We start from the raw sequence: 23,752 nt of genomic DNA on the forward strand, positions 1-23,752 counted from the left end.
AAATGGCCAGTGGAAGCTTGATATAATCTTCTGTTACCTTTTTGAAGGTCCTTACAGATGTACTCATCCCTGCAACAATGCAAGAAATGCCAGAGAGGTAGGTATTTGAAAATAATAATGCTACATTCTGTTTGTTAGGCATATTCCAGGTAAACAGCAGAAATTCTATATCCTTGAGAAATTTTCTCACAGTATTTATGCTCGTGTTTAGAATAGTAGGTGTGTATGGCAAAATAGTGTCAGCTCTGAGGACAGCTCTAGAACAGCCTTAAAATATGACACAGTATTTTAATGTCTCATTTTACTGGCTTGTTGGATATTTTGAAACAGGTTTCTTCTGCCTAGAAGAGGCCTTGAATATGAAAATCTGAAGCCCTAGAATATGAAAAAACAAACAAATGTATTCATGGTGTTCAAGCAGAAATAATTGTTACCTTTTTTTCAGAATACTTTTGGGGTTTGTATCCTATGTATCACCATAATACCTAAGCATTTTCTCAATAACATAGTAATAAGAGGATTATTATAAGTTACCTCTGAAAATTCTTATCTTTCATTTCCCTTGAAAGGCATCTTGGTTTGGGTTTTAATTCTGACTAAGGCCTTTAGCTTCATATATCTCTAATGGTTCTTGGATTTCTCACAGTTTATTCTTAAAGCTAGTGTTTTTCAACCTATTTAAATTGGCAGGTGGCTTACAATTTTTCTCAAAGGAGGTACAGATCAATATATAGTCAATTTTAGCCTTTTGGTTATTGGTCATTTCCTGTTTCTTTTTTGGTGACACCTGAGGAGTAATTCACAGATATGTCCAGGAATCTGTTAATCATAGATTGAAACCCAATTATTTAAAATAATGCAAGGCAATTTTTATTGATGTTTCTCTAAACCACATTTTTTTCCCTATAGTTTACTGGCAGATATAAGAAATTTTGCAAAAAACTGGGAACAGTGGGTTGTTTCCTCTTTGGAAAATCTACCAGAAAACCTGACGGATAAGAAACTTCCTATTGCACGAAGATTTGTTTCCTCCCTGAAACGACAAACATCATTTCTACACCTAGCACAGGTAAAGAGAATAAAACTACACAATTGTCCTGGTTGCAGCTGGGAAAGAGTTAATTTTCTTTCTAGTGATTCCTGTGAAAGGAATGTCAATAATACCTATTGTTTTTAGTTGTTGCTAAGTGATGTTTACACTATTCAAGGACTTTTTTCAGCTTGCCATAGAAGCATAGACAGAACGATGGAACGGCCAATGGAATATTCCATATCTCGGATGTCATGCTCAGTATATAAATGAGGGTTAGCCAGGGGGCAGTAATCCACAGTCACTGCTCTGGACAGTGCCAATTCACTGGGTGATGAGAGTGACCTGTGTCATCATTATTATTGTTATTTTTCCTTTTTTGTTATTGTTTTCATTAAACTGTCTTTATCTTAACCCATGAGATTTTTTTCCCCCTCCCTTTCTTCTCCTTTTTTTCCCTCTTCCCCCACCATTCTTGAGGGTGGGGAAAAAAGGCCGGGGCAGGGGCGTGTGTGTGTGTGTGTGAGTGAGCAGGTGTGTGGTTCTAGCTGCTGGTTGGGGTTAAACCACGACAACATCCAAAAAATTGTCAATTGCATTCAGTGCACTTTGCTGGCTATGAGATATAATGCATTATTTTTTCAAGGTTCAACTTCAACCATGGAAGAATTACATCTTGTAATTTTAACCATGCAAGAAGGAAGCAGCCATAAATAGATCTGACTGAAACTTCAAAATTTTGTAGTAGAGAAGAAAGAAAGGACCAAGGTTATAATGAACTACTATCCCGGGAACTTCTGGCAATCAAAGTGGAATATATGAGTATTTGTTTTAGTTCCAAATTGGAGAATATCAGATGACCCTTCTTGCCTAGGAAAGGTTCGCTGTCTTGTCCATGATGTCTTTTCTTATTGAGTTTTGACTCAAAGGACAACATGTGAGTGAGAGGTAGTTGAGGGGTCCAAGGCTGTGTTGGCAGGATACAGGTATCTGCAATTAGGAGGCACCTCCATGCAATGATCTGGTAAATTATACAAAAGGATACAATGCAATTTGTGGAAGTTAAGCGCTAACAGCTTGGGCTTTGAAGTAGTAGTCCTCAATAACTGCACATGCACCATATATTCATCTTGACTTAGTTTTCTCTTTCATAAATATTAAGACAAAAGTGGGTGACATCTTGAAGATGGTCTCATAGGAAGGCACATAAGACAAGCATTAGAAGTCTAATGGAAGGGAAACATTATCTCATTTGATCTACGAAAAACCCAGCCATGACAAGAAAATTAAACAGAATGTGATTCTTCTCTGAGTATTTATTCAGGTGATCCCCAGGTGTGGGTCTCTGCTGGTTTTGGCTGGGACAGAGTTAATTTTCTTCATAGTAGCTTGTATGGGGCTGTGTTTTGGATTTGTGCTGGAGACAGTGTTGGTAACACAGGGATGTTTTAGTTACTGCTGAGCAGGGCTTACACACAGCCAAGGCCCTTTCTGCTTCTCACACCAGCCCCACCAGTGACTAGGCTGAGGGTGCACAAAAAGTTGGTGGGGGACACAGCTGGGACAGCTGACCCCAACTGACCAAAGGGATATTCCATACCATATGATGTCATGCTCAGCAATAAAACTAGGGGGGGAGACTGGCGGGGAGGACACTGCCCAGGGACTGACTGGGCATCGGTCGGTTGGTGGTGAGCAATTGTTTTCATTTGCATCAATTGTCTTTCTTGGGTTGTATTTTTCTGTCTGTTATTTTTTTGCCCTTTTCCTTATAACAACAACAACAATAATAATATTCTTTTAGAAAAATTATTAAACTGTTTTTATCTCAACCCATGAGTTTTCTTACTTTTACACTTTCGATTCTCTCCCCCATCCCGTGGGAGGGTGGGGAGTGGGTGAGCAGCCATGTGGTGTTTAGTTGCCGGCTGGGGTTAAACCATGACAGGTCTCGGCATTTTACCTTGCCTTCTCTTACAGATTGCTCGGCCAGCTCTTTTTGACCAGCACGTGGTGAATTCCATGGTGTCAGATATTGAAAAAGTTGATTTGAATAGTATTGGCTCTCAGGCACTCCTTGCAGTCTCAGGGAGCACAGATTCTGATGGGGAGGTCTACAGTGAATGTAAGTACATGGCAATATATTTGTATCATTAAAAGTAATTCACTGTTTCATTCGATGCCACACTAGTCTACTTGGGGATGGACTGAGTAAAGGGACACGTAGACACGGCATTCTCTAACCTAGCTCAGTGTTAACTTCAGAAAACCAATTGGTTGTCCTAGCATGTCCTACAAGAACAGAAGCTTGTGCTGGGAAGTCATCCCAATTAGACGACTTCAAATGGTGACTGAAACAATCATTTACACGTCAGTTGCTAAGTGTAATAAAACCTCTTTTGAAATTTTACCCTAGTCTCATGGGGATATTAGCACAGATATTAACACAGATCAGTTCTTGAAAGATGTCTCAAAAATTCCGTATCATTATGGCTTAATTTAATGGATATTTGAGCTGGTTTACTTTTTTGGCTAGGTATGAATAGATATTTTTTTTTGCTGAAAGTTGATCTTTGAAAAAATACGTAATTATCTATAAAGTGTAACAACTATTTTCATACACAAAATAGGGTGGAGTAAAGTACAAATTTTAAGGGTGTTAATTTTCATATGTATACCTGTTGTTGAAAAAAAACCACAGTCATTTTCTCTATTAAAACGATAACTTTTGTCATAGGAACCATGTTGATCAGAGTTTAGAATGCTGAAAGGAGAGCAATAGCAATGTGTTGTCCTCTAAATATTGTTACTTTGATCATGAAAGTTTGTCCTCTTCAATGGTTCACAATCCTATTCGCATTTTCATTTGAGTTGCCCGTTTTCTATTTTTTTTGTAGTTGTTTTCCATTTTTGTTCTTTGTCTTCTCTCACACTCATTAAAAAAAAGAAAAGGGTAAGCGAAATAACTGGTCATTCAGGCACTTTTTTGAAAATGAGAACTGAGGAAGTTAACTTTGCATTATATTGTGAGAAACTTATAAAACATAAGGGAAACCTTAGACAGTATACAGATCTGCCACATTACAGATAAAGCCTTACTACTAAATTTAGTAATAGAAAGCTTTTCAAGGTTGAATTTAAAAGGAATAGAAAATACCAGATTTTTTTTTTGCTTTTATTTTCTTGTAAAACTTCATTGTCTTACAACGTGTATCATTGTAATGCTTAAGTAATTAATATATGTATGTGCGATGGATGCATGTCTGTTTCCTTTGCTGGAGAATTGCTTATTTCTTCACTGCTCTAATTCTTTGCTTTTCCTTTCCATGCTACAATATTGTCATATGGCTGGTGAGTGGCTTTTTCTCACGTTCAGAATAGCATGGAATGATATGTTCTCCTTTTTACGTGGTAGATGACTCTATTACAGTGTTCCAAGAACTGAAGGACCTCCTAAAGAAGAATGCCACTGTGGAATCATTTATTGAATGGTTGGATACTGTGGTTGAGCAAAGGGTTATCAAGGTACCTTTCAAATGTTCTGCCTGACTCAAGACCAAATCCTACTCCCCTTACTCCTTACACAGTCCCTTTCTAATGCAGTCCCGTTGGTTTCCCACATGGGATTCTCATGTCTGCTCCCATCCCCTTACTGTAACAGAGGCGCTCTTCATTTGGTGTGAAAGATTCCAGTGCTGTTAGCTCTAATTAGTCATGTTGAGTGCTGTTGATGTGTGTTATGTGTGTTACAAACTAAGAAGTATCTTAACTAAAACATTAAAGTCAGCACTGTCATAAACTGTACATGAAAGAAACCCATCCACCTTAGCTGTGCTTGCAGAATCACAGGGGTATTTCTCAGTAAGGTAGGCAGAAGCCATTCCTTAGAGAAGCAATTCTTCCTTTCATGGTATTTGGATGGTACCATATGTGGTGTAAGTTAATGTACCAGATGGATTCAGAAGTAGCTAACCTGCAGAAGGATTTCTACAGACCAGGATGGAAGATACAGTTTTGTAGTTTTATAAGGTGCTTAATGTAGTAATCGGTAGTTTTGATGGGATTCTTTTCCTCGGTGATTTACAAGATGCTTTATAATCACAAGTATTTTATATGCATGTAATTATACAGGAATGATTACACTATAGCTCAGAATATGACCCTAATGAATGTAAACTAGAAGAATAAAATGTTACATGTTGCTTGCTGGTAGCTGAACACTGGTCTTCTCATCGGGTCTTGTTCTGTATGGAAATGCAATATCTTATCTGTCATTTTAGGGAGCATCTTGGTATGAATGGATGCAAGAGGAGGAGACAGTGCAGTTAGCTTTGACTGCCTTGCAGAAAGTGACTCTGCCACTTACAGAATAACCATGGGCACGTCATTTTTCCTTTCTTCACCTGTTTTCCCAAATTTCAATGGAGACAGTGATAATTTCCTTCATTTTAAAGCACTCTGAGTTTCCTAATATTTGCTGTCATATGTGAGCAGCACAGTGAGGAGCTTTGGCTGATTCTGGGCAGCAGACCCAAAGCAAGTCCTCATACACACTTAACTGCACACAAAACTCACTCAAGCTGAGCAATCACCACTTATTTTAGAACCAAATGATGTGGTCTAAAATTGATTCCATAATTTCAGAAGACAATTCCTGATAAACAACCCAGGCAGAAATGGTGAAGCACTCTCCCCTTCAGCATCTACTATGTGATACTGTATTATTGAAATTAACAGGTATGGTTCCTAGCATTGTTTTCCTGTAGTTAAGGGTAAGAAATACCAGCAAATCCTGATATGAGGCTAGGTCAACTCAGCAGAAGCAAATAATTTACAGAACATGTAATCCTTCCATTGCTGTCTGCCTTCTGTTCATGCTGAAGAGTGGTTACTGTCAAACTCACAAAACACCTTTTTTCTGCTTGCTGTTTGAGAAAGCAACAGGGCATACGTTACCACACAAATGAATCACTGCCAGAGCAAAGCAACAGTATGAAATGAGCAGCATTAAAAGGGTCGATATTACGATAGTAAACATACCATTTTGTAAGAGAAAGTCTGGCCAGAATTATGCAGATTACTTTAAAGTACAAAGACTAGTTTCTGTTCCCTGTTTATGTGGAATATCATAGTGCCACAGGGTGGTTTTTTTTGTCTTTCTTTCTGCCCTGTACACCTGTATATTTACAGAACAATTTGACACCTTTAGTAATAGAATATCAGTAATTTATATACCTTTAGGACGCAGCAGAGCCCAAGCAGTGGCTGTTTGCTTCATCTAACATTGTCAGAGCTCTACTCTGGTTGCACTGAAAAGAGTGAATGCTGCTCTTCTTTACCACTTTAGGACACACATTGTGAAGACAGTTTGAATCAGGCAGCTTGATCCACCTTGCCACATCAGCCTGAGTCAAGGACTCCTTGAACTCTTAAGCATATTCAGTTCTCCTTTCTTCTCTCCTGTGTACAGAAAGCAAGTTAGTACACTTAACGTATTTTACTATTCTCTTTCAGGCAAGCAAGCAGAATGGGAGGTCATTAAAGAAGAGAGCTCAAGACTTCCTTCTCAAGTGGAGTTTTTTTGGTGCTCGAGTGATGCATAACCTAACTCTAAACAACGCGTCAAGTTTTGGTACCTGGGCTTTGTAAAAACAGTCCTATTTTGTACATATGTGCTAGCACTTAACAGCTTTCCACTATTTCTTGAGCAGAGGAACCTGTCCTAATCTAAAGATTCTTTAATCAAAGCCACAAATGCTGTGTAACATGTTGTTCAAACTAAGATTTCACAGTAAATGCTAGCAATATTTTGCTGGTGACCTGTGTCACATTTTCATTTTTAAAAGGTATTTTTCTTTTGACTTGCTGCTTGAAACTGCTTTGTCATTTCTGAGCTAGAAGCTCTGTTTGGTTTGATATGGCAATGGAAGTATAACAGTCTTCAGTATAGAAGACAGAGATTTAAATTATTAGTTTTACATGTGGATCAGTTTTGTAAAAAAATACTGCTGTATAGAAGTTCTTGTGTATGGTATGTTTTCATAAAAGCAAAACGAATTTGACAGGTCACCACTCATTTAACTCTAGGGTCAGTAGACAGTCAATTCAACAGTGTTTGTGGCTTTTAAAAATTAAGATTCACATGTCCATCTTTAGAAATGTTTACATTTTGGGAGACTCTCAGAAAGAACTTTTTATAAAACAAAAGATGGTAGAGCAAGTGAGACTCACTTTAAATCTAGTATATAATTTCCTAAGTTTAGTCATAGGTACATTGTTATCTAAAATTCAGAGGGTATTTGAAATGGCTATAAGGAGAGACACATTTTTAATGTGATATATCCTTGAAATGAGGTCAAAGACTTCACCAGTTATTGTCTGGTTATTTAGCACAAGGCAAACAGAAATAGAGCAGAGGCATTCTGGCAGACTTCGGCCTTATCTAGCTCCACTGTGTGCCCTCTTCAAGTATAAAGCATGTCTCACTTTCATCAGTATTTTTCTTTGATGTAATTAGTGGTCAAATAGCCTACAGGACAGTAAACAATTGAGCTAGGTGGGCCAGTGCAAAGAGAGATTAGAGCTAGAAGTTAGGCACTATTCCTTGTTGGTCTTGCCAGGTCATTTAAAGTCCACAATTATTTGTTTGTTTCACTCGCTTCTTGTAGAGTGGTGAGAGATGGTCAAAAAGATAACTCAGCTACTCTCTCTCTTTCTCCTCCAAAAGGTTCTTTTCATTTGATCCGCATGCTACTAGATGAGTACATCCTGCTCGCCATGGAGACACAGTTCAACAATGACAAAGAACAAGAACTCCAGAATCTACTGGACAAATATATGAAAAATTTAGGTAACTAGAGCTTGGTTCTTTTAAATGTACTCCTGTATTTTCAGAAATTGGCATATTTGTTTAACTTTTAACAGAAGCAGGTTTACTGTCTTCTCCTCAATATGTAGTTATACACAACTTTGTCAAATTCACCTGAAAAGTTTGTGATCATTCACTCAGCAATTCATTCCCATCTTCCTACTATAGTTACTTTATAACATTTTGTGGGAATGTGAATACACTGGATCACTGAAATTATCTTGGATGAAACAAACACTTGTAGGTACATCTGAAGGGCTACAAGCTGAAGTATGGAAAGAGGTGTAAGTGGCAGAAAGGGCAGGAATTCCTAATCCAGTTTTTCTACCAAAGCTTAAATACGTAATTACACCTTAAACTAGGAATGTATTAAAAGTTACTAAAATGCAAATACCTGTGCAAGACTGGAACACAATTTTGGAGCCCTGTTTAGCATCTATCTGAAGTATTACTATGTGAAAGAGAAACAAAATGCATTTAAAACAGTATCTTTAACATTTTCCATCAACCAGGGTCCTTCAAGGTTAGACAGTTTGAAGTCATATGCTCCAGGTCCTTTGCTATAAAATGGATGAATATTGATTTGAATCAAATTCTGGTCCAAGTTAATCCCTAAATATCCAGTGAAACTCGGCTGGGTTCTACTGAATTAATTTTTATTAACATTAACACCAGCAATCAATTTTTAACTTTTTGGTTGTTGTTACTCTAAATCTGCAATTTGCTGCAAGAAACTTGCGTAGAAATTGTCTGACGGTAGATGCTACGCTTTTGCTTTTAATTCAGCCTACAGGAAAAAAAAATTGTCCTATATAACAGTTGTCTTACCCTTGGATACTTAGGTGAAGTACTTGAAACCATAACGTAAAGTCATGGTTTCCACTGAAGAATAGCAAAATTTCCACTGACGTTATCAATAGTCTGCAGAAAACTGAAAAACTGCTGAGTATAACAATTTTTTTTTCTCTAGATATTAGTGTGAAAATAGAGTTCAAGCATTCTAAAATTGCCATTGTTAATTCTTTAGGATGAGCTGTCACGAGCCTGAGTCACTCTTAGTGCAATTTACTTGACGTGATTGCTGACTTTTATTTCAAGGGAATAAATCTGATTCATTGCTTCACTATGATGGCTTCACTAAGGAGCTGATACTCCTGATACATCTGTGATGTAGATCAGGTCAGGGGATGTGATACAAACAGTTCCACTGGAAAGATCAAGACTACAGCAATATTTGTAATAATTGGCTACATGCAAAATATGGAGGCTTCACTGGGTTTTAAAATAATCAACCAAAGATAAGAGCAGCTCATATGCTATTAATATACTAGTGGTGCATTTATGGGCAACAAGCATACGTAACAGCCACCAAGAGTTTTCCCTTACTCTTCCAGATGCAAGCAAAGCCACCTTTACTGCATCACCAAGCTCTTGCTTCCTAGCAAATCGTAACAAAGCTGCTCCTCTGCCCAGTGACACTTCTGTCAAAAATGAGTGTCTGGCAGAGCAAACCTACGTGTCCTTGTCAGCTAGCCAGCCCAGCAGTGTGTCTTCTGGTCTCAACCCCTTTGTCACAGGAGACAGTGAGAATATGCAGCTGACAGGTATGTATCAGTTCTTCTAGTTTTTCTTTCTCTTGCTTGTTAGACTTTCAGTCCACAGTAACACGATGCTGTAGGAGGAGCAATGACCATATGCATTTATAATGACCTCTAGTAAAGAATGTTTCCTGAGCTCATCCTCTGTGCTGATTTACAGAAGGTAGCAATTGTAGAGCCCTGCCAGTAATAGATCCGCTTGGAACAACGGTAAAATGATCCTATACCTCTTGGCTTGTCGAGGTTCTTGTGAGGAGAGAATGAACAGTAACACCTGGAGCACACAAGTCTTGTAACTGCTGGAATTTCCCACTGAATGTGGCAGTCTCCAGGCTGGAGAATGTAAGTGGGAGGCCTTATAGCCTGAAGCCATTGATTAAAGAGTATGTTGTGTAGGTGGGGGCCAACGCACATCCTTTGTAAAGGTTTCAGATGTGCTGTACACTTCACTGGAGGGTTAGTGTCTTAACAGATACGCTCTATTCAGCAGTACTGCAGTATGAACTATAATCACGGCTAATGCTTATTTATTCCAGGTCAGATGGAGATGTCTCAAAGCACTGGTCCCCTGATGACTCCACCCATTTCACCAGCCATGGTCAGCCGAGGAAGTGTTATCAACCAGGGGCCAATGGCTGTGAGACCTCCAAGTGTAGGTCAAGTGTTATCCACACATTCACAGTGCTCTTCCTACTCAGAGCCCCTTTATCAGACTTTGTCACAAACTAATCAGAATTACTATGGAAACAATTCCAATTACCAGGCTGTGTTCAGAACTCAGGCCCATTCCACTTCAGGAGTTTACCACCACAGAGCAGAGCATAACCGATTCAATGCCTTGAGTGAACAGCAGTTCTCCAGAGACTACTTCAGCAACAGTTGTGCTGTGTCTCCATACAATGCCAGATCCCCTTCCAGCTATGGTCCATCATCCATGTCTCAGGACACACACAATATGCAGTTTCTGAATACTGGGAGTTTCAATTTCTTGAGCAACTCAGTGTCTACATGCCCAGGAGCAGCATATCCCACTAATGCTTCCAATGGTATTAATATATATTTTTATTTTTTCTTCTGTTTCTCTGTCCTTGCTGGAGTAAAACACTTCTCTGCTTCTTTCTATGGAAAATGTTTTTTGGCTTTTATTTATACCTTCCTGTTTCCCATTTCTATGATGACACACAGAGATTGTAAAGTGGCTTAACAAGATACTTAAGGATTTATTTTCCTCTGGTAAATCCTCAACTGACCTCAAACGCATCTGATGCACCTATGCTAATCTTCCTTTGGCACCACCACCATGTCTCGTGCAAAGGAAGCAAAACCAGGATAACCTTGTGATTTAACAATCTCTTGAAAAGTCCACAAAACTTCTACTATGAAATAGAGCAGGCATAAGATACCTTACCTCTGGGACCAGCATAGTACACCGTTCTGGTCACAGGGTCAGGATGGTCAAAGGAATCATAAAAATGTGCATTAACATTAGTTTGAACTTTGGCCCTAATACTTCTCATACGTATAGTTATTCCCTCAACCTGCTTCAGAGATATAGTCAGCAAAAACACCTCCCTCTTCTGGAGGAAAGACACAGTGGAAATGTTGCCTTTATATGGATTCGTATATGCAGTAAATATGTATTACCATCCAGATTTTCTTTCCACATATACTTTCCTTGATTGTGAGCTTCAGAAGGGAGCACTGAACTGTGGATAGGAGTCCCCATGGTGTCTCTCATAGCCACTGATTGCAGGCTGCTATTTGATTCTGAACTTAGAATGGAAGGGCAATTCTGAACTGAAGGCATGACTGAACTCTTAGGATGTTTTTGCTCCCTTGTTACTACCCCTCTTTTGGGTCTGTCATTGCGTACCTTACTAAAGTTTCTAGGATATATGTGTACATAAATAATCTTATTCTCAAGGGATTCAGACGGTAACACCTTTTTTCCCAGGTTATCACAGGCTCCTACCCTTTCTCTTCAACAGTAGTTTCACTCTGCTTTTTTCTAATCTCCTGTCAATAGGATATTATGGAAACAATATAAATTATCCAGAATCTCACAGACTTGGAACAATGGTGGATCAGCATGTTTCTGTAATCAGCAGTGTAAGCAGCATTCGATCATTGCCATCATACAATGATATACATGATCCACTGAATATTTTGGATGACAGCGGAAGAAAACAAACAGGCTCATACTACACGGAGTCCTCACCTTCAATTGTCTGTCGGACTCCTATGCGTAAGTATAGCCAATGACTGAGGAAGAACTGTGAACCTTTTAGCATCCTAACAAGTGCTGAGCATTGATCTGTGACTTCCATATATAGCATATAAGATGCAATATAGAGATAAAATAGCTCAGTACCCAGGATGCATCATAAGATGTGTTTTCCTTAAAATTGCAGGACAGTGGGTTTAATAACTCTTTGCTCCATAGGAGGACTATGGTCTGTTGTCCATAAGGAGTGGAATGACTGGCCTGAATTGCAGAAAAATCCACGATAGGAAACACTTTCTAACTATTGAGTGAGCTAATAATGGACTGGGCTTTTCCAATGGTTCTTAAGGATCCTCACTATCAAACAGATCAAATGAATGCCTGGGTCAGGGATGTCTAGATATATACTTCCTGTGGTATAGTCCCTTCCTGTCCTATATTTCAACAACTTCGTGTATTAGGCAAAGCTCCCATGGACAGTGAATTTTAGGTGAAGTTACCTAACCTCAAAGGGTTTGGTGTGGTATATGCATTAAACAATGGCAGCTGAGTTTGGCCTCATATTCCAAAAAGGGTTGCATGGAAGATATAAACCAGGGCACCACTGGTTTCTCCACAAGATTACCTCTTCCTACTACTTACCTGTTAACCTTGCGCAGAAGATCAGACATTACTTGCCTCATTAAGGCTCTGCAAGAATTCAGTGCTCAGTTCTTTAAAGGATGCTAAAGAGGGGTTAAAAACCCCAGCACCACCATGCAGGGACTGTGCCCTTCAAGTATCTTCTGTATTCTGTGTTGATATGTGCCAGGTGGTGGCAGTGGTACCACCAATGAATATGGGCCTGAATGGTGCAAGATATGGAAAGAGGAGTATAGTGCACGTAAATAGCTTTGCACAATTTTCACAGAAGATGGCTCATATGCAAGCTGCAAACTTCAGGCCTGAAGCTGGATTTTTAGTAGCATTCACTTATACATGGGTTTTGACCTATTCCCTGTTGGCAGGAAGAACCACTGCAGAAAAGTTATAGAAGTATAGGTAAATTGAGTGAAATATAGACGTGTTGACATTTCTGTTCTTCAGATGGTGTGCCTGGTAAATCAGGGTTTCCATCAGATGAAATTCGACTGTCTTTTTTATTAAATTCAATAGATAGAAAACTTGCAATGATGGTAACTTTTTTTCCCCACAGCTTCAAACATGCAAACCACATCTTCTTCCCAGTGTATGTATGGAACATCTGGTCAGTTCTCTTCTCAGGAAAATCTGGAGTCCCATGGCCCACCAAGCAGAGATATGGTGTCATCTTTACCACCAATCAACACCGTCTTCATGGGAGCAGCTGCTGGAGGAACCTGAACTGGGAGAGACATGTCAGTGCCTTAAGCTTACTTTCCAAATCCGGACATTAAGGCTGTGATGACAATCCCCTTCAAGTTGGTAGAATAGAAAAGTATTACATATAGGTGTTAAAGGAGCCATTTTAGAGATATTAGCAGCCCTCCACACAAAAAAAATTACTATATTCAGATTGGGTCCTGCTTATGAATCACTCAGAATTGTTTTTACCATTCCAGCTTCTCAGTCAGAAATTCAGAGTAAGCAGAAAGAGCCAGTGATTCTTGCAAGCAAGACTGCTGTAAAGAAATTATTACATCTATTCCTAACTTATTAAAAATGCTATTTTAGTCTTTCCCTTATATCTTTTTATATAAAAATGTTTATTTAATGCCTGTGTTGCTCATTATTTATTAGGACCACAGAGTAACTGTTTACTTTCTCTTATTTGACAGATTGTCAAATGTATGTATCCTACCTCCTATGGAAATGTTTACAAGGTCAATTTTTACTGTTTTAAATGAAACTAAGCCAAATTCTTAAGTTTTTTAATGTTGTGCTCTGGAAATTCAATTTCAAATGTTTAGTGCCTACTTGTGTAAGTGAAGTCCTCAGGAAATAAATAAAACATATTATGGGGATTTTTTTCTTTTAAAGTAAACCACTTTCTCTTAAAATAAAACCAAAAAAACCATGTGAATATCATAAGCTAAATAATTGCAGTAGCCTCCTACTGTGGCTGGATAACTGAAACAAATGAAACTGTGCCACAAAATATCATGGGATTTCAAAATTAATTGTGGTATGAGCCCAAAATTTCTACTGGTGGAAGAGGATGAAAAAAAATGCAACCCTCTAGATCAGTTATTATAATAAAAAATATTTTCCAAGTGCCATGATATTCAGTATACCAACATGCATTTATGTATGTTTCTGGATAAACCAGGTGAAGAATATTTACATATGGTATTAAAGAGGACAGAGAAGAGAACAGACTTACAAAACAAGCTTCTTGCTATGCATTCATGAAAGAACAGGTATTATGTTATAATCAGATTGTCCCACCATCAGATTCATATTAAGATTTTAATCCAGTCTTCTGAATCATTTGAGTCTATTTAATGTTCATATTCCCATTCAGTCCATTGGATATTGTGGGATTAGATAGTATGGTATTTTTGGTGGAAGAAAATGGATGATACCTTGATGAAGTTTTGATTTCTAATCCTGTATCACTTCCTTTAGTGTTTTCTATCATGAGAAGTCTTGCTGCAGCAGAAAAGTAATAAGGAACATTGACTGGGCTGAATCGTGAATAATCCCTGATGTGCAGAAATGACACACCATAGATCAGTATTTGAGATGTAGAAGACTCCAGCTCAATTGTTTCCTAATTCAAACTGAAGTCTTATGTTGCAACTGAAAATGCCATAATGATGCATGAAAGTTTTAGTTTCGACAAAAATTCCCAATGACATGTAGCGGTAATACAGGCTGCTCAAACAAGAATTTCTGGGGTAATGCTTTACATCCAGTGAAGTGCTACAAAAGAGTTCTTTCTTCATGATTACTCACAACAGAATATATTTTCTCCTAAAATTAGTCATAAGAAAGTCAGGTTCCCTATTTAAGCAGGTCACCTCTCCAGTCAGTCCGTCTCTCTCAGAAGAGAGATAGATCCCTCCCATTCCAAGTGAGATAAGGTGGGAAAGGGGATATGAATGTAAGGGATATGTCACTATCCTGAAATGCTTGGCTCCCTCTGCTGACAAATGGCATAGCATAAATAATTACTTTAAACTGGAAACTTCCAGATTGTTGAATTTACATGAAAGCAATATGTAAATTTAGAGGAAGTAGGCAGCCACAAGCAGGTAAGGTCTTAGTCCATCAGGCCCTACTTAAAAAGAACAGTTCAGGGTACGTAGTGACTCATCTACGATTTAGATGCATAATTTCCAGTAATTTTCCTTTTTTTTCATGTGAACCATTTTACATTGTGGTGGGTTTTTTTGGTGTAAATTACTTTAACTGCACTTTATCTGACATAAGAAACAATATTATATCATTAAATGTGCAGATTCTCATGATGGCTGCAAAACGCAGAGTAGCATGAAGTATCACACAGTTGTAAATTGCAATTCATTATCAACAGCAAAGAGCAGTAAAAAAATATTCTAATATTCAAATAGCCATTTAAGAAGACTCTCTCATAATGTTGCAGAACAAAACAAACCCATAAGTGTAACTAGCAAAATCAAACGGGAAATTTCCATTTTATGACTCATTTGTTCAGTCAAATATGTTGTTTGATAAATTCAGTAAGTTTTGTCTGTGAGAAATGCAAGCATTCATAGTTTTTGTGGATACCTGATGGAAAGATTTTTACCTTTGGTAGGATCACAGCATTCCAGTAAGTAATATGAAGACTCGATGGAGTTACCACTTTGTGGTCTTGTATTACTCAGCTCAGTTGCATTTTTGTGGATGCATTAATATGTTGGTTTTAATATATATACACCAGAAAATATGTGCTATTATAAAATTATAGATATTGAGTACAATCAGTGTCAAACGAATATTGCCTGGGAGGGGAGGGGGGGAAGCTTTTTTTTTCCTGAGAAGGAAAGATGAAAAATGAAATCCTTTTGATCTGTTTGCCAGTAACACTGAATTTGGTGGTGAAGCTGAGACCGTGAGTCAATATTGGGTTTAGAAGTGGCCGTCAAGCTCAGCTTAATGCTGCTGCTTAGAGGGACCTACAAACTATACTTAGTTCTAGATAAAACAGAATGTAGGGAGACCAATATAGACTAATATTATAGTTAGAATTAAAATTAAGATTTACTTGGACAAGAACAGGTGAAAGTGGGTTGTTTCTGCTTTTAGCGGGGGTTGTTGAGGTTACATGAAACCTACTGCCAGACCAGGTGATCTAGTTATGATTTCTTCAAGGTTTAGTCTTAAGAGCAGACTTAAAGTTGATTTGAAATGAAGGAGGATGAGCCATTTAGGTTAAAGCCTAGAAGAAACGAGTGAGACTAATTTGAGGTTTTAAGTGATGGAGGCCACATTGTCAATCACAATTCTGTGGCTAGCTTTGGGGAATTTAAAGTAATGGTTGAGGTTCAGACCAACACGAAGCAATGAATCTGAACTAATTATGGATTTAAGATCTGCAAGGATCTGTGCTCATTATTGAAATCAGTAAGAGTCACTGACATAGTCATTAGGTTCAACTAAGAGTTGGAATGAAAGGCTAGGACTAGGTCAGAAATAGTGTAAGCAAGGATCAATGCACATGTAAGTAGCCATTAGCTGAAGCATCTCTGACAGAAAAGAGATGCATCTTTCACAGCCTAAGACAAGAATAATATCCCTAATGGAAAGACTGTAGTACCTGTAGCCTCTAGAGAGATGCTGCGTTATTGCTAATGATGAGACCTCAAGTAGTCAACATTACTGGGATGGTGAGAGATCAGGAAAGTGGGAGATCTTGCCACAAACTCTGCTGCTTTCACAGGCACCAGGCATTGGCAGCAACCACAGACTCAGCAGAATCGCTTCTCACCAGGACCTGAGCCTGTCAACAGTGGCATGAGCAGGCAAAACAGGAGAAGAACAGGCCTGGGATCTGAAATGGAGGAAGGCAAAATATCGTGCCCATTGCATAATTTGTGATAACAAATACCATTTCTCTACATTTCGGATTCTTTGTTATTTGCAGAGTTTTTTCCCATTTAACAATGGCTGCATGTTACAGTGCTGCATGGAGCAATGGTTATACAATTGGAAACACATAAAAGATTATATTAGCATCTGAACTAGGAAAATGTACTTCCTTTCCTTTTGGCTTAGTTGATTATTATCTTTGATCAAATAAAGGGCCACATGTTCATAGTGCCCTTGTGCCCTGGTTGCTACAGTAAAAAAAGACATACAGTGAAACTGTACATTTAGAGTTTGATATTACATGCCTTTTTAAATAGTCATATTTAATTTTCTCATATCATTCAGTTTTGTTCAGAAGCTGACTTTATTCATTATTCACCTGTTTTGCACCAAGATAGATAGAGATCACTCAAAATTTAATTAAAATGACATGTTTTAGAAAATCACTACAGTAAAAATATCAACAATACAGAGGTGGACAATAAAGAGCCCTTCCTTTCTGTCTAATACAGTCTTCATCAAGCGTCATCTTCAAAGTATGGTCAGCCTTCAAAAACTAGCCCAGACATACAGCATCCTCTAACAGCATCTTTACTTCGACTCTAGACAGTTTTTTCACAAGTAGATGTGACATCCGCTGGCTGATATAGTGGATCTGTCCTCCCAGAGAAGCTATGAGTTTCTGACAGCCCCCAGCTTTCAGTTCTGGGGAAGTACTTTAATTCACATGGCCAACTTCCATGCATGTTTAAGATAGCAGTTATCCAGCTTCTGGCTCCTGAAAAAGAGCTGATGAACCACCTTCAGTGCCCTATACATAAGACTTCTCTTTCAGTTCCATTTCTGAAACTACCAAAATACTCGTCATTGTATAACTGATAGTATGGGTAATTTTTAAAGAATTTTAGAAGAGAATATAAAAAGTTACCAACACTTCTAAAATTGAAAGGTGAATTTCATTCTAAATGAAGGGTATGTGGAAAATTCCGGGGAAATTAATTTTTAGAAGGGTAAAATATTGAGGATGAAACTGAAATGGACTCAGTCCACTGTACTGGGGATGTAACACTTCGCTTAAATAAATATGAATCAAGCCACAAATTAAGCTTGATATTGAGCTATTCCAGCTGATCATGGTGTTTCCTCATTTGGAAGAAAATCAGATGTCTGATACTGCTCCAAAGTTTACATGAAGTGGAACAGTGCCATCAGAAGAAACTAAAGACATACCTACATAGCCACCCTGGTTTACTTCTCTGCTTTGCCGAGTGGTCTTTATCTCCCAGTTATACAGTCCATCCCGTATAACTGTGGGAACATGCCCTGGCTTCACCCTCGAGCCAAGCAGTTCCCCCTGCAGGAAAATAGTATAAATCAAAATTTTGTCCACTCCAGGGTCCACATCTACTCTACATCATTGATATGAACCAGATTTTCCTCCCCAGCCCTTCACAGTCTTCCAAAAGTAGGCCTGCAGGTCTCCTGCTCTCTTCAAGGAGCTGGGAATGAGGTTCATGCTGCTTCTGCCAGCGGTCAAGATATGATCTGTGACTGGAAAACTCAGACACAAGCAAAGCTGTACTATTTAGTCCTGGAACTGTGGCCCTCTCTCATCTACCTCCAGGCAACGTGGAGCTTGGCAGGTCGCTGTCCCTGAGGGATGCTTTTGCTCAGTGAATCCCTTTGCTTAGCATTTGCTGCTCACACAGATTCTTAGGGTTGTGGCTCACGTGGTTTCCATGTGAAACATGAGCCTCTCCACACATCCTGTGGGGATCTTAGATGCCTCGGTTGAGGTTAAGAAGTCTGGTTGGCAACAGGACATGCAGTAGTCATGCAGCAGAGTACCCAACAAGCCTTAAGTCCTTTCATGGCTGTTGGCCCTGGAAAGTCTCTTTGCAGTCTGTGATGTCGGGGTGAGATGTTTGTCCACCAGCTTGGGCCACACTGTGAGTCCCAGCCCCAGGCTGGCTGCAGCCCTGCAACAAGAGTTAACAACAACCTCCAAGAAATACTAGTCACTTAGCAGAGCAGATTGAACTGGGCGACACACAGCATCTCAGCTGAAACTGGATGACGTCCAGATAGTGTGCAGTGGAGAAGGTGTGTTTAATCAACATCTGACATGCATTACATGTCCTGGGGGCTAAGCTGAGAGGTGACCAGAGAGATAAGCTAACGTGTGCCCAAGCATTTCTGAAAATGGAGTTTGGAGTTTAGCTTTATTAATGCTGATGGGTACAGAGGGATTTGGATACATATGAGGAGCTAATCCTTAATCCTGTAAGTAATAGAAGATACCTTCTAGAAATATCCAGGCATCTAATTTATAGAAAACTTAGCTCTATAGCAATACTTACCTATCTGCGTTTAAAGAAACAGAACTCCCGCCTTGCAATGCTGAGCAGAACACACATGAAAACATGTAAAAAACACGAGGCTGCGTGCCCAACGCTTGAAAATGCTAGCCTCCGTTCTTTCAGCTTATTGACAATTCAAAAGGTAAGGCAAGGCTTCCACATCTGCAGTTAGTTTCTCAAGTAAGCAAACAGTTCTTCTGAGGTGTTGCACACTCAGCAGTTCCTGCTGCCTGGCATTAGCGCAATGGCTTTGCCAGGCAAGTGCCTGCTGGAGAGGCACAGAGGTACAAACCATTCACACGGTGGGGGTGGGCATGGGGGCGGGGGGACCGGTCTTCCTGCATGTCACTGGCCTACGGTGGCACCAGGTAAAACACTACCCTTTTTCACAACAACTACAGCAAGTGTCCTTGTTTACTAAAGGAAATAAATAGAAACATGCCATTTCTTTACATGGGAGATAGAAATTAGCGAAACCCAGTATCATTGATAAGGGCGGTTATTGCTGTCAGATGGGAATGAATTAAATGGAATTTCTCATCTACCCAGAATGACACTGCATTGACCGATTTTCTTTCAGCCTCCAGGAAAATTTGAAGAAATCATCATTTTTCTGAGACAGGTTCATGAAACGAGTCGGTGGGGCAGGCCATGTAACACACACCGAGGGTGGCCAGCCCTCTGTCTACATGCGCAGGTGCAGCCTCAGGAGTCCTGGTGTGCTTGCACTGCTTAACAGCAAAATCTGCCTCTCTCAAGCACTGCTTTATCGGCTGTGCCCCAAAAAAGCCAAACAAACTCGGGCAGAGATCAAAATGTGGGTCTACACAATGTGTGTGACGGGCATGATACGCAGGACAACAACTGGATCCAATGTTTTGGTATATAGAATGTTTGCTGTCTGATTTAGCACTTTCATCTCTCCTGAAAGAAAACTTCTTTGGCAAACTAGAACAAGAGGAAAAAAGTGAATTCTGCTCAATACAATTGAGAAGATTTCGTCCAGCTTATATCTCTCTCTCTTTTTTGTCAATACCTCAGGTTTATGTGACAAGATGTGAGAGTGCATTTCTCTCATGCGCTGGTCAAAAGAGCTCTGCTGAGCTGACTGCCAGGAGGAAAATGTAGGTGAGCATACAAAACTGAGGCACAATGAAGCAAAACAATTAAAAGACATTTTTAACTAAGGGGTGCACAAAGATGTCTGACCTCGTGATTTGAATTCAGAGCAGCACACCAGGAATCAAGACTTCTGATTAATTTTATACGTGTAAAATAGGAAAACCCTTACGTTATCTCAGCACGTGTTCAGCATGTGTTTGGATCTGCTGAAACTGCAGACCAAACCAGCTAGGTGAAACAAAACAAAACAAAAGAAACGCACACAATTGGGAGAAAGGACAGGATGCCATTTTTTTACCGATTTAGAGAAAGACAGCCCAGGTTTTAACACCTAGCAGTATTACTACCATAACTGTTTCAGCTAAGATTATCTTTTTTGCATTGACTTAGTTACACTGGTAAAAGTCCAGAATTTGGTGTTGCCAAGTGCTAATGCTCATTTTGCTGGGAATGCTGGATCGTTATACCCCTGGGGATGGTTTGCTATGGCTTTCTCCATACTGGCTTAGTGCAACTTGCAGGAGTAGGCAAATCCCGAGGGGTTTGCCCAAGATTGCCAAGATTGCGGCAGTGTTGCTACTGTTTGAACAGCATTGAGACCTTCAGCTACAAGGTGTTGGGTGTCCTGGTAAGCAAGGGAGACACACAGTTAGGTCAACAGACACAAAAAGCTTCACAAAATCTGGTGCTCTGTCTTCTGCCCTAACCCTTTTTTTTGTTTTTCTTTCCCTGAGCACAAAGAGCTCAGTGAATCCCCACATGAGCAAGCCCACTTGCCAGGCTCTACGCTGGTAGAGCTCAGACTCTATCCCTTTCCATCGCTTCTCCCAGTGGAAGTCCCTGGTGAGGGCTGAGCAGTCGGGAAAGGGAGGTGCTCCACTAGGAAGCCCTCTACTTTCCCCCTGGGACCAGGGGCCAGGAGGGGCCAGGAGTGGACAACCTACGTGGAGCTCCCCTTGCAACACAACAAGTGAAAGGTCCATGAGCTTTTGCACGTTGTCTTAGAAAAAGGAAATTATCCTCATTTTCTCTGTCTACTTTCATCATAAGAGGGGCTTTGCAATTAAAGACATGATGGCGTTTTGTTCCTGGAGCGGAGGGGTGGAGCGGGGGGTGGGGAAATCACCCATGTACCATAACAGATGGTTTAAGTACAGTGATTACAAAATCCTGAAGTTAAAATAGTTTAATTACAAAGTCAATACTGCCTCCAACCTCTGCTAAGCCTTCAGTGTAAAAACAACAGACGGTATAGTGCAAACGGTAGGAAAATATTTAACCAGAACTTTGCATTAGCTACTGCAGTACAGCTCTCCATCAGGCCTTCAGCAAACGGAAGATCAACTGATTTTCCCAGCCTGTATTTGTTAACCAGCTCTGCTTTAGTATCAATGGGCGGCTGGGAGAGAGCCACAAACAAACCGAAGGAAACAGACTGCAATACTATACTGCAAGCTGAGGCTCAGCAACACTGTATGTAAAGTCCAAATGTTGCAAGCGTACAACTGAGAGGGCTATGAGCACCTTACCAGGAGTTAATACACTCCTGGTAAAAAAGATGAGCCGGTAAAGTTATTTATATATAAAATGAAAATAAATCTTGGTGAAATAAGCAACGTTTTATTTTAGACTATGAATTTTATAGAAAAAAATAAGAGGACATGGGAAGGTACAGGGAAAGGAAAATTTGGGGATGATTTTAAATGCCACAAATCTGATCTTTCACACGCAGGGAAAGCAGCAACTCTCTACAGCGTGTTGTAGGAAAGTCTCACTAAGCTGTGCTCTTGCAGCTGAGAGCCTGGGCCTTGGTCATTGCTGAGTGTGTACATATTCTACATATTCTTTAACAGTGACAAACCCTCCCTCTGCTGGCTTGCATCCCATATAGACATCAACTCAAACATGGAGCCGGAAGAGTCTGAGGAAATCGGGCTCTGCTTTATTAGCAATACTCTAACGGCTGATCCCATCTGCTTCCATCACGACACAGCGTAGGATACCCACCATCCAGGATACGTAGGAAGCACTGTGAGGCACCGCTCTCTTATCAAGCAGGGTCTGACAAGCTGCTGATGAGAGATACAGTCTCATGAAAGTAAAAGCAAAAATAGACAAATGGGAGATCATCTTCAATGCCTCTTCTCACCACTGACCCTCCCTGACCCCAAAGCAAAATCAGAAGCTAAAGCAAGAGGGAAAACAGGCTCCAACAGTGACACGACAACACAGAGGAGTTCTCACAATTGTGCTACCCCTTTATATATATTTTTTTTATTTTTTTTTTACGGAGTTTGAGAGATTAATAGTAACTTTGGGTGTCCAAGATTGTATTTCCTAAGTCAAATAAGAGTTTCTAGTAGCTAATCTCGTTCTCTGGGGTTCTTCATAAACGACAGTATTCAGGATAGAGAGCTGCACTGGCTAAAATGGGGGGAAGGGATACCCTAGTCACTCTAAAGGAAAACCTTTAAGAGGAAAGAAAAAACATTCCTAGGGCCTTTTCCTGCAGATTGCTGCATATTCCAGTCCTGCTTTTATTAAATTAATTTTACATATATGAGTAGATTAATTGACTTCCAATTAAGACTAAGTACAGGTTGAAGTGCTTCATTTCATTAGGACGGAACTGATCCTCTGTAATAATAGACAAAGCCCATAAACTAAAGTTCTGTTGGAAATCATAGCACGACTGGCATAGCACTGACAGCACAAAAGCAGTTTGAATTCTTTATTTATATGAAGAGAAGATATTTATATTTCTTCCTAGAGTATGATAATAAATAATTTTGTTACTATCTCTAATAACAAATAGCCCTTTAGAGCATATTTTAGAGTCATTATGAATTTCAAGTAATTTCTTTTATTCTCATATTTGCCTCCCTTTTTTACCCTAAGTATGTACTCGTAGCCAGGAAATCAATCCAAAGAAATAAGGCATGGTCATAGCATTTTAATAAAACTGAGCCTGGAGGTTTACATCAGATCTCAGTCTCTCCCCATGGCGCATGCAGGACACAATTCCCATGTCTGCTCCTGGGATAATTTTGCGTTTAAGCCAGTAACTCTTTAATGACTGCTCTCACCTGGGACCTCTGGGCCTGACACTCAGCACCCAGTTCTGGGAGTGGGACTCTTCTCCACCTTGAGACAAAGATGACCCTGGGCACCCCTTATCCGGGCAGATACTCTGAGGGAGAAGCTGTGAAGTAAAAGCACCACCTCCTTCTCCTTCTGAACCCCAGCAGGAGCAAAGGACTGAAGAGTCAATTCCTACGTCCTACTGGTGTGCATTAGGTAGATCACATATGTAGTGATGCATAGGAGTTTGTGTACCTGAAGTCCAGCTGGGGTTTGGTACCTAAGTGCTCCTCATCTCTTCTGAACTGACACTTTACAACTGGCTCTGACTCTGTTTTTTTTACCCCAATATCACATCAACCTGGTCTAGTTGGGGGTGTCCCTGCTGACTGCGGGGAGGTCGGACTAGATGACCTTTGGAGGTCCCTTCCGGCCTGGACCAATCTATGAATCTAT

General features: G+C 39.7%; 1 protein-coding gene across 1 annotated transcript in view; it reads left to right on the top strand.

Annotated features, from left to right (window-relative positions):
- RFX6 (regulatory factor X6) overlaps window positions 1-13,082 on the top strand; it is a 36,571-nt gene extending 23,489 nt beyond the window's left edge. Inside the window, exons 10-19 of the mRNA XM_074150687.1 lie at window positions 48-97; window positions 910-1,069; window positions 3,011-3,155; window positions 4,446-4,555; window positions 6,545-6,662; window positions 7,758-7,880; window positions 9,293-9,502; window positions 10,033-10,542; window positions 11,523-11,741; window positions 12,916-13,082. Of these exons, the coding sequence (XP_074006788.1) occupies window positions 48-97; window positions 910-1,069; window positions 3,011-3,155; window positions 4,446-4,555; window positions 6,545-6,662; window positions 7,758-7,880; window positions 9,293-9,502; window positions 10,033-10,542; window positions 11,523-11,741; window positions 12,916-13,082 (1,812 nt within the window). The remainder of the gene's footprint in view (window positions 1-47; window positions 98-909; window positions 1,070-3,010; window positions 3,156-4,445; window positions 4,556-6,544; window positions 6,663-7,757; window positions 7,881-9,292; window positions 9,503-10,032; window positions 10,543-11,522; window positions 11,742-12,915) is intronic.
- Window positions 13,083-23,752: the final 10,670 nt, after the last annotated feature.

The sequence above is a fragment of the Numenius arquata genome, chromosome 7 (assembly GCF_964106895.1).
Source record: "Numenius arquata chromosome 7, bNumArq3.hap1.1, whole genome shotgun sequence".
Taxonomy (NCBI): domain Eukaryota; kingdom Metazoa; phylum Chordata; class Aves; order Charadriiformes; family Scolopacidae; genus Numenius; species Numenius arquata.